Source organism: Oculina patagonica, chromosome 4 (genome assembly GCF_052425735.1).
Source record: "Oculina patagonica isolate OP01 chromosome 4, crgOcupat, whole genome shotgun sequence".
Lineage (NCBI taxonomy): Eukaryota > Metazoa > Cnidaria > Anthozoa > Scleractinia > Oculinidae > Oculina > Oculina patagonica.
Window position 1 is genome coordinate 62378182 of NC_135761.1, and position 15031 is coordinate 62393212.

At 37.7% G+C, this 15031-nt stretch overlaps 1 protein-coding gene across 1 annotated transcript; it reads left to right on the forward strand.

Moving 5' to 3' along the window:
• The first annotated feature begins 329 nt into the window (after positions 1-329).
• On the forward strand, positions 330-15003 carry LOC144648954 (NADP-dependent oxidoreductase domain-containing protein 1-like). Its single transcript, XM_078508407.1, has 14 exons — positions 330-420; positions 496-555; positions 1959-2031; positions 3989-4094; positions 4377-4477; positions 5497-5562; positions 6696-6741; positions 7394-7455; positions 8243-8302; positions 10386-10455; positions 10991-11090; positions 11552-11674; positions 12112-12237; positions 13626-15003. Exons 1-14 carry the CDS (start codon positions 347-349, stop codon positions 13663-13665), a joined length of 1107 nt encoding a protein of 368 aa, XP_078364533.1. The 5' UTR covers positions 330-346; the 3' UTR covers positions 13666-15003.
• Positions 15004-15031: the final 28 nt, after the last annotated feature.

Sequence of the window (15031 nt, forward strand, 5' to 3'; positions counted from 1 at the left end):
ACCTTGAGGACACATTGTTTTATAAATGTTTTCCAAATGCGCGCACAGGCAAAATTTGTTGCGGAAAAAAATCTTGATTCCGGATGTTTGTCGTTTTTTCTTCCGCTTCCTTAAAATAAAAAACAACGTTTCCTAGTTTGCGCTTCAAGGAAGTTATTTTGGTAGATAATGTTTCCTCGACATTTCCTCTTCCCCCTAACTCCCCAGCCCCCTCGGGGAATATCGCTCTTTTGCTTTGCTTTCTGTTGGCAACCTTTGTCAATTTGCATCTTGGAGAGACCCTGGGGACAAGATTGTCTTGTCCTCGTCTGCGAATATGAGTCAGCGGTGTTGCTAGTAAACAAACATGGCGGCAGTGGAGGATGTGACTGCCAACCTTCCTTCGCTGCAGTTTGAAGCTGCCCTAACTCGCGAAGAAAAGTACGCTTTAGTTGATTGGAACACTAAATGATCTCTTCTAGCCTATGTTTATTTTGTTTGCTCATTTTATTGCAGACAGATGCTGTATTTACGTGGAAGAAGTCATGCTTTGACGGTGTCGGCGTGTGCACAAGCGTAAGTTGAGTTAATCATTTAACATTAAATTCTCGGAAAACTTTATGTACTCTATTTTAAATATTTCACAAATGTGGACTTTTAGGTAAAAACGAATCTTAGCAAAAATGGAATATGACCCTTACGTAGGTTATCGAAAAAGTTATTTATTTATTTTTGTTTTCGTTTATATTTTAGACCTTATATTAAATCTACCTCTGTAACTGAGAAAGATAATACGTTTTATACCAGTGTATTTTGAGGTGAAGTAAAAAAACAATGTATGAAGTTAATCCATAGACTGTCCACGGCCTCTTTATTTTACCCTCTATTATACACAACGCGAAAGAATGGGCGAACGCGAGCGCGCGGGGGGAGGGGGACGGGAAGCGAGCGAAGCGAAAAATAGAGATGGAGACTGAAATAGAGTGTGACTAGAATGGGGTCACACTTTTCCGGGATTTTGAGAGTAAGAAAATTCTGGCAAGTTGTGATTTATAAACGGAAAGATTCGCCGGAAAAATATGTTACCGTATTTATTGCTGTTGTTTAATACTTGACAAATGGCAGAGTCCCATTAAATTTCCGGCCTTGAAATCACAACTTAAACATGAATCAGTTGCACAATAGTCCAAAACAAAGTCCACATTCGTGTTACGGTATTTAATTGCTATTCTGCATCCATTGAAGTTAAAATAACTTGGATCTTCATTTGCTGTAATAAAGGATTTATACGGTAGACGCAAAAACAGAAAGAGACTAAGTTGGGGTCGTGAAAATTACATTTACCCAAAAGTGACTCAGATGGGGCCTATAATTGGCCATAGAATATGACTATAATGGGGTAGGGCTTCTGAGAGGCCAGCGGCACATACCCAACAAAAGTTGACCAAAGTACAACCCCCCCCCCCCCGGAGGGGGGGGTGTCTAGTTAACCCATTTTGTTGATGACTGGGAATTTCATTATTTACTTTCTTACAATTTACAAATTGTAAGAAATAAATTTGGTACATGAGATTGTATTGTTTCTCACTGTTCTAGTGTGAGGAAGATTTTTGTGTGTATTACACAAACTCTATTCCACTCTAGAACATGGGCATAACTTGACATCAATAGCAGGATGATAATTTCATTTCTAGTTTAATTATAATAGTTTAATTTTTTTGTGATAATAATATGTCACATTCTGCAGTCTATTGTGAATCATCCGCCCAATGACTGAATACTTAGCAGATTTTTTTTGCACAACTACTTAGGCTGCAATCTCTTAATGATAACAGTAGGGACTTTACATTACTAACATGTACATGTAATTAACAATATTGTTGATTGATTGATTGATTGGTTGATTGATAGATTGATTGATTGACCAGCTGTGTATATAACTGAGGATCTTGATATTCATTTTGGCATCTTTGTTGCAGGGCTTTTCTGGTAGCCATATTAAATGATGCTAGACAAAAAATTGTTGAGATAAAATTTCCAGTGAAGAAAAGGGTAATTTATTATATATTTGTAATAATAACATCTGAAATGCATTTAGCTAAACTATGTTCAGCCCATCCTATCATTTTTGGAGAGATAAAATTTGGTGAAGTACAGTTTAATTAGCCCCTTGTTCAATAAGTGGGACTCATAAGATTCCATGAGACAAGTCTAAGGACTTACTTATTAAGGCCGATTTTTACTAGCAACAGATTCCGAGACAGAATAATAATCAGAAGTGCAGAGTGTTATAATCTAGTAAAAATCAAGAGTAGTTAAGAGTTTCCAAATTCATTTATAAGTGATTTACAGAGTTGCAAGCAGAAAGGAAGTTCTCAGAGGGCCTATTTGTGATTGGTTTGTCTTTCATTTCTGGTTGCAACTCCAACAAACTAAATTTCACAGAGTCATAAGTAGAATTGGAAGAAAATGAAAATGATCTGATTCTTCTGACTTCTATTCTGTTGAGCTTATGACTTTGCTTATGACTCTGATTTTAGATTTTCAGGCATCCCATGCCTATGATTTCAGCTGAATTTAGAACTTAATAGAACTTAATCGCCAAATTCTAAAACAGTGACCTTAGCCTCCAGTACCACCTTAAACATGTTTACAATTATGTATTACTTATTATGCTTTTGTCGTTTTTCGGTTCAATTATTTTTTACCCACTGCAGCTAATTACTCAGATTATACAGTTTTATTAAATTTTCAGCCACGGATATTGCATTTCTAGCATTCTGATTGGTTTACTCAATCCCGGTTGTCAGCTCGTATACCTTAGTTTGACCTTATTTGGAAAATGATTGCGTTACTGTTGGCAAGCTAAAATTTTTCTGCGGGAAGCGACAGTTCCATCAAAAAAATGGTTTTGAAAAGCACATTTGGCGAGCTTTATGAACAAGAAATAATTAGCGGTGCCTACAAAAACCACAGAAATGTCATAGTAAATTTAACTACGCAAAACAAAAGGATAGATGCGAAAAGTGTAATTAATAATACTTTAAAACTGACGCACAACAAGAGCGAGTAAATAAAGTAGAAAAGCAGCAAATAATTTACGAAAGAACGGCAAACTGACACAGTTTCATTCAGTGTACGTCATAAAACTAGGCTCAGCACTTCAGTAAAGTTTGTTACCTTTCAATCTTGGTTTTGTTCTTTCATACTTCAATAAACCTGTTCTACTTTGAGCTCAATTTCGCTTCAAATAATATAGCAGTCTTGATGACAGCCGTGGAGCCGTAAAGAAGTACAATGTAAACACTTGCTTCGTTCGACTTGCACAAGACTTGTAGTTTCCAGAAAAGGTTTTGCTTCGGATATTCTCGTAAATCTTAACTGTTGTCACAGTTTCCAGGATATTTAGACTACTTTAGAGGGGATTGTTTGAGGAAAATCTTCTGAAGAAAACTCTCTTGCTCGCTTTCCTCGCATGTTTCATTCAACTCAAGAAGTGAACACCGCGCCAGAAATTTTCGCGCCTCCTCATACTATCACTTCGTTTACATCAAAATGAAATGTCCAGTCGATTTAAACATGCTTGAGAAGAATTTAATAAAACAATTATTCCATTCGCCCTTGTTGGATACGAGTCGTTATAGCCAACTCGGCGCTTCGCGCCTCGTTGGCTATTTACCACCTCGTATCCAACGCGGGCTTATGGAATAATTGTTAAATACTTGATTATTATTTTATACTAAGTGAACTCACTAACTGATGAGACATGTATTGAACAAATTATTTTAGAAAGATAGTTTATTAGTATACAACTTTGCAACCTGAAGGTTGAATTATGTCATAATTACAAGATCTATAAAAGCAATAAATACTTAATACGATAAAACACAATGATTCTTAAAAAAACATACAATACTTATAAAAATCCAGACTTACCGGTAAATACACACAAATGTACACACTTAACAAAGAAAGGGGGGTTAAATAGAAATCAAACTTTTTCTTTCAGTCATCAAAGCTTTTACAAGAAGCTCCCAAAAGAGATCCACTTCTGGTGGGTATCATAGGCTGTGGCCGCTTGGGAAAACAACTGGCAGGCACTCTACTAAAATTCTGTGAGTGAAATTATATAACATTTTGGCAAGTGATTGTACATGTATTGCTAAGTGGTATTTTTCATTCAATTTTCGAAGCAGATTAATTTTGTTTTACCACTTTAATGTACACTTAAACTCTCCTATATGAAAGGGAGCATTGACTTTGTTTACACTAACCATTAGACCACTACACTCCTCCTGAATTCAAAACTATACAATAACATTATTAATTTCTGGGTAATGTCTTAACAGTGTGAGCGTGTCAGTATATAACTGCTGATTCTTCTACTTATCCTTCAGCTGATGTTCACCCTGAAGAGTTATTTCTCTCAACAAGGAGGCCAGAAACATTGTCTTCCTTACAACTGAAAGGAGTTCACTGTGGATTTGACAATGTAAAGGTTTGTGTGATTTTTTTTATTACACTAACAGAAACCCATAAGGGTTGAAACGTGTAACTCCCTATGATCCGCATTGTACAAAGTGTTTGCACATTCGTTTACACTAAGTACCATATTTGGAAAATCATGAGCAACATTTTTTTAATAACCAATCAAAATTACTATAATATTTGGATTAAATTCACAGCACACGCTAGCTCGCGCTCATTGACGTAATCTTGTTTTGGAACAAGCTTGGTTGAATAAAGTTAAATTTGGTTAAATTTTCCTGTTTTATCTTCATGAAGTCGTCTGGAGAACTTCGCTTCGATACACTTAATGAATTTCTTTAGTTTCTGTAACAAATTTACGGCGTTTAGGTCAAAATTCAAGCATAAATTATTACAGCAAAACCAAAAATTATGTTGCGTGTGTCATCACGTGTATAAACCATTTGCGTACAAAATGAATATTCAAACGCTGTGCGCGCGTGACACGTTTCAACCCTTATGGGTTTCTGACACTAAGTCATATACCTTTACAAATGAATTTATACTATCATTCTCACCTCCATAGCCCTTTTTGTTTTTCTTAGCTGGCCTTGGGAAGAGAAACAAAGGGCTCTGGGGACACAGGATTTCCAGTCCTATGTAGATTACAGGACTTCTGGTCCTTATGTATGCAGTCGTGATGTTTCAAAAGAATGTATGAGAGAGTCGTTGTGCTCAAGTTTTGACTTCTGTTCTAGAATTTTTTGTTTTAAACAGCCAATAAAAAACTAAATTAATTAAAAAATCCTTTAACAAGGAGAAGTGGGGTGAAAAGACAACGGACCCTTCAGACCATTGTAACGTCCACCTCTGGCTCCCTTCAATCGTCAGGGCTTCTCATACTGACAGAGAGCCAATCCTTTCACTTTACTCCCTGGCCACTCAGAGTGGCGGTTACCAGTAGCAACATTCAACTGTAGTATATAATTTAATTGTACCCAGAAAATGTCACTTTAACGTAAAAAGTTTATTATACTTCTATTCTCTTAGGTGTGTTCCACAGTTCATATATTGTTCGTCTGTTGTCTTCCATCACAGCTGCCAACAGTCGCCAAGGTACATTAATGCACACTTCTGTATATACATGTTGTTTACAAAAATGCCGGTAGTAAAACTAAATGTTATTGAAGTAATCAGTTGTTTGTCAATAACAACAAATGTGTGAAAGAACTGCAAGAAAACGCATGTAAACAAAGGCATGATGGAGGTGGTTTGCTTACATTCAGCTACACAAACGCAAATTATAGCATCCTCCTCATAAAATGTTTTTTTTTTTTTAGAGTGGGTAGATTGATCCACACTGACCATGTGTGCTACAAGCTTGGACAAAACTGGTTGAAACAAACACATTTCACGCATTTTTCGCAAATGCCCTGACCTGTAAGCGGGTAAAAATATTTTATCCCCCTCTCCCCCTACTCAATGTTGTTTCTTGAGGTTTGCAGTTCAACAGGCTTTGTTTTGAAAACGATACAGCATTAACAACATTGAAATGGGGGGAGGGGGGTTGCAAAACTGAACTCTGTTAGCTAAATTAGTAGAAATTTGCTAAGTGCTTCAACAGTTTTGTCCAAGATTGTAGTAATTCAAAGGATTCTGTAATAGTTGCTGACATTTTTTTCTTTTGCAATCAATGATACAAAACGAAACACAACGAGATCAGAGTTTTTTGGAACTCCCAAATTAACATGTACCGAACAAAGTTGTTAATTAAAGCGCCCCTCTCGCACGTCCTTTAAATCGTGAAACTTGAAAATAAAATCCAACCCTTAACCTATTTTAAAGAGCACTTGGAATAAACGATGGAACGTTGTGACTTTACACTTTTGTCCACCATAAACCTGAATAGAAATAGTGCTGGTTTTAATCTGGGGGTTGACCAGTGGCAGGGAACACAAAAAAATGGAAATAGACGTCAAGGAGCTAAATGGAGGAACTAAGTACAATACAATACAATACAATACAATTTTATTGTCCATACGTGGGACGAGGTCTCCCTCAATGTCCGAGCCAGAGGCTCATGTATAAAACGTAGGACTAAAATTAAAATACGCTTAAGTATATGCTATTAAAACTAAGAGATTAAACAAGTACATGTAAACAAGTATGCTGGCCTGACTAACAATATCAGCTTTTTTCTGTTTTATTACATTTTACATTTTAATTTTTTCGCTGTCTCTCCCTAACAGGAAATCAAAGGACACTTGAAATGTCCTGTTTATGTCTTAGTTGGAGGTATGTAATAATCGCAAATGAAGTATATTCTCGGCCTAGAGTTACCGATTCTGCAAATCTTATGTGTGTATTCCTTTTGTTGCGCTGGTTTTGTTAGCTTTCGTAAAAAACACTACTTTTTCTCTTTCCTCTTTTACTTTAATTACCATTCTGTTGTTGCCTTGGCTTGTTGTTCTTTCACTGCTGTTTTCTTTCCGGTGTTTCACTGGACCTATTAGGGAGAAAGCTTTTAATTTCCGATGAAAGTAGTTCTAAGCCAATTTAACACGCGTTTCCGAAATACCATCTATATAATTTCAATTTAGAGCGGTTTTCACTTGAGTGTCGAAAGAAATTAGCGCTTGCTTTGGTTTCGTATTACTAGTACGCTTACATGTAGTGATTGGTTTAAAAAACTTGCGTTATTCGACCAATCAGAAATAGAACCAAAACCAATCGCTTACACACGTTTTCCCGCGCTTTGTGCCGGCTACATTGTACATGCACTTGCTTCGAGTTTTTAATTGGTTCACTGGATTGTCTGCGTCCTTTATGATTGGCCAGAGTGGTTTTGGTTTTACGACAGTTAATCGAAAATCAGTCGCTTTATCCCCTTCGTAATTGATCACAAAAAATATTATTTTGCTATAAAGCTGATAACATTTTTACACAGGTACGCCACTGTCGAGAATATGTCAGCTGTTGGAGTATGACCAGATCATCAAGCCTGAATTTGTATCCTTTGAACTTTTGCGGAAGTTCTATAAAAAAAGGGGAGCCTCGAGCCAAGTGGCTCAGACTGCTGGAGCTTATATCGGTTTCGATAGCATGGGATGCTAGTCCATCGGAGGGTACCCCCCCCCCCCCCCCCAGCATCATTTCGCCGGTGCCCATTTATACACTAGGGTGGAGAGAGGCACTATGGGAGTAAAATGTCCTGCCCAAGAACATAACACAGCGACGCCGATCAGGGCTCAAGCCTGCACCGTTCGACCGTTCAGTAGGCATTTGAATTAGAACGTTCATTTCCTGGACCGTTCATTAGGCAACCGCGCCTCCTCATAAAAGAAATAATAATTGAGTTGTAATGTGTGAAATTAAATTTCAGTTGAAGAGAATCTACACTGTGCATACGGTATCTCAAAGGATTTTAGTTTCAGCATTTACATGTAGTAATGTTGTTATCAGCATGTCCTCAGTTTTGAAAAATATCTCTTCAGAGCCTTAGTACAGCATGAAAACTCAACAGATTACAGACGGTGAATGTCTTGAGATAATCAAATTCAGCGAACTGTTTTTTGCTCGTGTGTGCCCATCCATTGACTTTTTCGGTCACAATAACCAGATTTATTAATAACATGTGTATTGATGTAATTTTATCGTGATTGATGTGATTAACAGGCTTAAAGAGGCTTGTTTTCGATTCCAAATCTGTAGCTGGCCTGCATCCTTGTCGAGTTAAAATTGTAGAACAGATTCATGTTAATCAATTGCATGCATATTCTTGCTTAACTGTATCAAGTCCTGGAGAAAACCAGATCCAGATGACGAGTCCAGTAACAACTGGAACATTGGTAAAGAAGTGAGTAGTTTTGTTCTTCAAATCCTTTAGTAGACACTTGAGACACTTACTGGCGCATGGTGACGCAGTAATACCTCGTCCTTGCCGAGAGCGTCTATTGCTAATCACTCCTATGGGACGAATTCCTCAACGGATGAACCCTCGTGCTAATCCCTTATTCCAGACTTATGACAGACCGCAGCCTATGACTATATAGTTAGTCTTGAATGAACTGAAGACGGCGCCCCTGTGAAACGCTCAAAAATCCGCTCGATACGATGCTATTTTTATAATTGGCCTAAGTCTTGAAGTCCTTTTTGACGTTTTGAAATATGGCTGCGGTCACATCTAGACTGCTAACTATAGTTAGGACGGCGTTAACTATAGTTAGCTATTTCGGTAATGTGACCGCTTCTCTGTTCGCCCTAACTATAGTTAGAAAATTTACGCCTCGCTGATCCAAAACAATACACACTAACTATAGTTATACCCAAGCAAGGTTCATGGGTTAGTCTTAAGTTTACAAACGAAAAGCCAATCAGAATGCGACAATTCTTTTCGCACGTGCGAGATGAACATAAATATGCAAAACAAAGCGTCAAGGGAAGGAAAACAAGAAAAACAACATGCCAAGAAATTGCATATCATCAATGTTAGCAAAAATAAAGCTTGAATTCTTCGGTTTCTAGCATCCTTACTTCATTTTATTTTCTTCAACGCCGAAATGCCGTGCAAAAATAGAAAAAAATAGAGGAACAACTGGACACAAATAAACAACAAGGGCTGCCATGAACTAATTTAAATACCAAATTATTCACAACCTAATCACGTGCTAACTATAGTTAACTGCATTGGTGTGACCGCAAATACGACAGAAAGCACTAACTATAGTTAGGTATGACGTCGCGTAACTTGAGACTAACTATAGTTAAACTTTAGTTACGTCGTAGATGTGACCGCAGCCAATATCATCAAAAGTTTAATTACGTGGTCAAGGTTAGCTGGCTAAGATGAAATTCAAGCAAAAATGTACATAGTTTAAACTTTAAAACATCTTTTATCCCGGACGCCATCTTGCCACTAACTATGTTGCCATGGCAATTTAGTAATTTCACATGTGAAATTATAAATTAACGTTTAAATTTCGCGCCAAAATTAAGGAGTAATTTGTCGCCTATGATATTAAGACCAAAAATACAATGGTTCAACGAAAAGTTAACTTAAGCAGGGAGCTAAATTATTCTACGTTTCACATGCAAAAAATTAGCTCGTTTGGTTGGGGCTTTCGGATAAAATACGAATTTAACTACATCCATGAATTTTAAGGAGCCGTAAACAAACAAGTTTTCGGGAAAACAAATTAACCTACCTCCGCGTAAACTCGACGTGTGAGCTTTCTATAGCGAGTTAAAGGATCAAACTCAAGATACTTAGAGCACAAGAATCAGACTATCGTTTAATGGAAATAACTTTTTCTTTTAATTTAACTGGGGCGCAAAAAAACGTGTTGAACACAAAGTGGCCGAAAAGTGGACCCGGCCGAGAACTGGGCCCCATACTGTAGGCGTTGTTTTGTATTTCAGAAGACTTTTGATTTTCATCCAGTAATTGTAGAACTTGTTTTGACAAGAAATAAAAACACATACAGCGGAAATGGCCAAGGAACAAAAGTGTTAAGAACTTGTTTTATTTTTTGTGTGTTTAGATCGTGTTTAACCATGCAGTCTTTATGCGCGCCAAAAAATTATATAAACCTGTCCATTTTTGAAATGCAAAAATCTTTCCGGTTTTTGACAACTTGTTTTCATCAAGCAATTTGAGAAGTGAGATAATTTTCTCCTGAGTTTACATTTGTTATTCACGTAATGTTGCCTGTAAAGCTTGTAACGTTTACTTCTTTTCATCATGCGGGTGTGCATGCAACGTAAAGTTTCCTTTCCTTGTGAAACATCGGTCAGGATGTATGCATTATAGTCAGGCAGTGACTGCGTCTCGTTCCCTGAGCTTGGCTCGGCAATACATTCCTTGTTGACTTGCATTCTTAGAAAGCAGATACACCTCACTTAACTAACTAAAGTTGCTCTTTATTTGTCTTACATTGCAGATTAACGAAATCCTTCGCGAAGACCCCAGCAGTTGTGACGTCACATGCCCTCTTAATCTCAACAAAGATAGTGAGTGTACTGGGCCCAGTTATTTTTGAGCATGGACACCGCTATCTACCGCATCAATCGCTATACAGTGGTCGAGTGTTGATAAGGCATACTTCGCTGTCCACTGGATAGTGATTTATCCGGTGGATAGTGTTTTAAACAGCTAGGGCTTACAGTATAAATCACGGTACTGTTTAGTAGTAATTGGGTGGTTAAGGTCGGACCAGATGGGAAAATATTTGGTTCGAGGACATGGTTTATTGCCTGAGTGTAGTGAGGTCTGTATTCTGTGTATCATGAACCACCCATTTACCTTTCCTTTGGTTTTGCGTTTCCTGCTTGCGGAACAAAGCTCAACGTGTGCAAACCAAATGTGTGCAAATCGGAATATTATTGATATCGTAGACGCTTGCTTATACAACGTGGGCTAAGACAACTCTGTAAGGGGATTTGGATGGCGCTAAACGCGGCACAGATTCACCTTCAGTAGGCTGTTTGAAACCCTTTAAACCCGTTCATTTGCGCGACGTGGTCATAAATATTTCTTGATTGACAGCTGCAATTGTACAGACGGGAGAAGAATGGGCCGAGCTGGCTGTGCTTACCTTCTTTAACATGTGTACAGATAAGGAATTGGATAAAGAGGAGACTATAAGGTAAACAGAAACTAAAATATTATGCGAGGCGACCCAAGTAACGACAAGACCTTGCCCTTACTGCTGGTTCCTACCCCGGCTCCTCCTATTAGGCGTCTTTGCTGTGTTAGAGGAGCATGTCCCTCTATAATTTGCAAAGAGTTGATATGACCAAAAATATATTGGCGCGTCACACACGTAATTCTAACACAGGGAGGGACGTTGCAGGGACGTTGCAGCAACATTTTCCCTGATCCTCGTGAGTAAAATTGAAAACCGCCCACGCAGCTATATAGCTTTTTGCCCTAAACGTCTTGGAGCAAGTATGTGCTATGTGGTAAATGCGAAGTTGACTTCAGTTGTAACTTTTTGTGGTTGCAAATGAGTCATATGCCGCCCGCATTTAACTGAAAATGTCAACTGCTTTTGTTAATTCAATACCGTATTCCCCCAAGCTCTGTTTGTGTGGTTATTTTCCGTAGGCTTTGTAACACGATCATGTTTGGCATGGGCCCTACAGACGATCCTAGTGATGGTATCTGGCTGGATGAAGTGCTCTCTGATGAGAACTCTTTAGCAATGCACAACAGTTCCGTAGATGAAAAGTAAGATTTCTTTTTTTAAACACAGAGCGATCTTTTTAAAACACAGGGCACATCCCTTTTTAGCATACTCAGTCTTTTGGATCGAATTTCAAACAGCAGTGTTGGACAACAGAATTAACGGACTGGAAAAAGAAGGGCGTCTGCAAAAGTTTCTCCTTTAGACACAAATTGTTTCTTTCTTTTCATAATGCAAATTAAACTGGCAGTAACACCTTTTAGAATATTTTACAAAATGGTCAGCTTTAAGAATGATGACTGTGCTCCATATTTTGTTGATATAAAGGCAGAAACGTGTTCCCAGTTGTTGTTGTTGATTTATGCCGTTCCTGTCGCTGGCAGTGAAGTCCCCCTCATTAAGCAAGGGGTTTTTTTCCAATTATCCATTCATTTAAATAATCAAAACCTCGCAGATAATCTTTTTTTGTATTATTGTGTAGATTCCTTCCACGCTTTGATCTTAGTAAGGTCTCCTCCAGTCAGAGGAAACTCAGAGAACGTCTGATGGATCCGAGTGGGAGTCTGAGGCGAATGTTTGTCAAGAGATATAGAGCAGTGTTTGACAAGTAAGAAAATTTACAAATTTAAGTTTCTTTTTTCTTTTGTAACTCATTCATTGACTACATTTCATCGTCAGCAGCATAGAAGATGGATTTTTTAGTACTGAACTCGCGTACCCTTCATCTACAACCGCCGTGCGAAAAAAAAACACCTTTAAACTTCGACCAACACTCTTTAAGTGGCAGTTTCTCTTAAAGCGGTCCATCGCATTTCGGGTTCGGAAAAAAGTTTTCCCTCAAACTTTTCCCAGTGAACTATCTTAGGTTGTAAGTAAATGCAACGACTTTAGTTTTTGGAAATACGTTAAAATATATTTTTTAGAGCTCTCAACAGTGAAGGCTGCAAAAGGCCTAATTTTGAGCTTGGCCAGAACGAGAAATTTCATAAGTTGACGAGCTTGCCGCTCAAAAACAACCAAACGCACCAAATTATTATTATTATTCCTAAGTTAAGTGGTCCTTCAAAGGTTGGAAACGCATGTTAATTTTGATACATTTTGATTTACGGGTCCGTGAAAATTTAAATATCAGCAACCGTTAGATCGCTTTTTGTAAACATGCAAAAGTATGGTGTCTTCGCCGGCCTTTATTTCACGAGTCCAGACCAGACCATTCTAAATTCTAACTGAATCCTACTAAACAGATGTTAGGAAGCATAGAAATATAAAAATACCTTGCACTTTTTATCTTCCTTTGCCACAGCGACTTCGAACATTTCGTGCTTATGCGAGTATTTCATACACATTATGCAAATGAGCTTACTTACTCGCATAAGCACGAAATTTTCGAAGTCGCTGTGGCAAAGGAAGATAAAAAGTGCAAGGTATTTTTATATTTCTATGCTTCCTAACATCTGTTTAGTAGGATTCAGTTGGAATTTAGAATGGTCTGGTCTGGACTCGTGAAATAAAGGCCGGCGAAGACACCATACTTTTGCATGTTTACAAAAAGCGATCTAACGGTTGCTGATATTTAAATTTTCACGGACCCGTAAATCAAAATGTATCAAAATTAACATGCGTTTCCAGCCTTTGAAGGACCACTTAACTTAGGAATAATAATAATAATTTTATTCGTTTGGTTGTTTTTGAGCGGCGAGCTCCTCAACTTATGAAATTTCTCGTTCTGGCCAAGCTCAAAATTAGGCCTTTTTGCAGCCTTCACTGTTGAGAGCTCTAAAAAATATATTTTAACGTATTTCCAAAAACTAAAGTCGTTGCATTTACTTACAACCTAAGATAGTTCACTGGGCAAAGTTTGAGGGAAAACTTTTTTCCGACCCGAAATGCGATGGACCGCTTTAAGAGAAACTGCCACTTAACACTCTATTTAAAGCTGCTCTATTTGGGCTTAATTATTCACAATCTGTTTCTTTCTTCTTTATTTTTTTGTAGATTCCAGTACTGGAAAGGCGTTCCGACGAATATGTCTTAGTCAGCAAGAGATTAGAATTAAGTGTTACTAGTGTTTTCATTTTTGTGTGGACTTTAAAGTCTACACATTGTTGTGATGCAGTTTTTTCCGATTGGGGGGTCACTTTCCGTGATAACTCGGGTTAGTGCTTTCGGAAGTTTTCGACAGTGATCGGAGAATCCGAAGTTTCGGTGAGATGGTCAGCCAAGGCAGTAAATCCAGAAATTCGATCAGTATCGAGTAAGTCGCACTTTATTCTTGAATCTAGAAGCCTTTTTTGACACAGAAGAGCGTGTGGTGGCTGGAAAATTTACATCAAGGAACAACTTCAAAGGCAGCAGTGGCGTAGATGAAAAGTGAAATAACAATCGCGACGGCTGAAATCTGCATATCTAATGAGCTGAACAACTGTGGTCGTAGGTCACGTTTCTTTTTTTTCACACTTTTGACTCACTTTCCGCAGTGTTTGGTTTTCTGTGCGGCTTGAGCATTTTTGATTCGTATTTTAAAACGAATTAAATGTCTGGTTATTTATTTCTTTCAGCTTTGCCACACAATGAATGCACAACGAGTTGTATCAAAACAAGTTCGCTGCATGATCATGTTGTTTTACTTGTCTTGGACTCCGGGATATAATTCACCTTCTCCATTTTTCTCAAGTAGTATATTTAACAAAAGACCGATGTCGAATTCAGAACTGAACTAAAACATTGTCATGAAAAAGAATAAAAATAACATCGAACCGTAGAATATGCATATATCCAAACCGTGCGACAAAATAATTTAATTGTCGGTTCAAATAACGTCCTTCGCCGCCTCTCAAAACACCGACTCCAAGTGAATATTTCGTGAACAGAAAAATATATTTCTCCGCCTTTCTACGCAAGCTTCTAAGAAATTATTTGTGAAAGCTTATTGAAACGTTCTTATTCCAAAAAGGTTAAAAAAAGAACTCATTGAAAGAAAATAAGTTTTTCGATGAGTTGTTTACACAAGCTTTACACAAAAAGTAAGGGTTGTGTAAACAAGCGATGCGAGACAGTTCACGTGCTCCACGCAACATTTCTTTTTTTTTAATGAAAATAGTATCCTATCTTGCTAGCGGTAAGGAAAGGCTTTTGGTCTAAATAACTGCTGTTTTTGTAGGATTCTATGTTTTTTATTTGCATGAAAAAAGGCATTTGCCGTGAACGACGTGACAAAGGGTCACACCACGCTCATTCAACAGTCTTGTAAAAAATAAATTGATTGACAAGTTCTTCGTTTTTTCGCCTTGTATCTCGAATTACTCGATTCGAAACTTGAAGTTGTTGACTGCTACAGTAACTCATTGATTAATTCATAATGTCAACTTTTATTCAAATGAAAGTCCACACATAATTGTATA

Excerpts from the sequence above, each read along its gene's own strand:
- LOC144648954 (XM_078508407.1), top strand. The coding sequence starts at position 347 with ATGGCGGCAGTGGAGGATGTGACTGCCAACCTTCCTTCGCTGCAGTTT. Across the intron at positions 5,563-6,695 it reads AGCTGCCAACAGTCGCCAAG|GAAATCAAAGGACACTTGAA; the intron begins GTACATTAATGC and ends TCTCCCTAACAG. Across the intron at positions 8,303-10,385 it reads ACTGGAACATTGGTAAAGAA|ATTAACGAAATCCTTCGCGA; the intron begins GTGAGTAGTTTT and ends CTTACATTGCAG.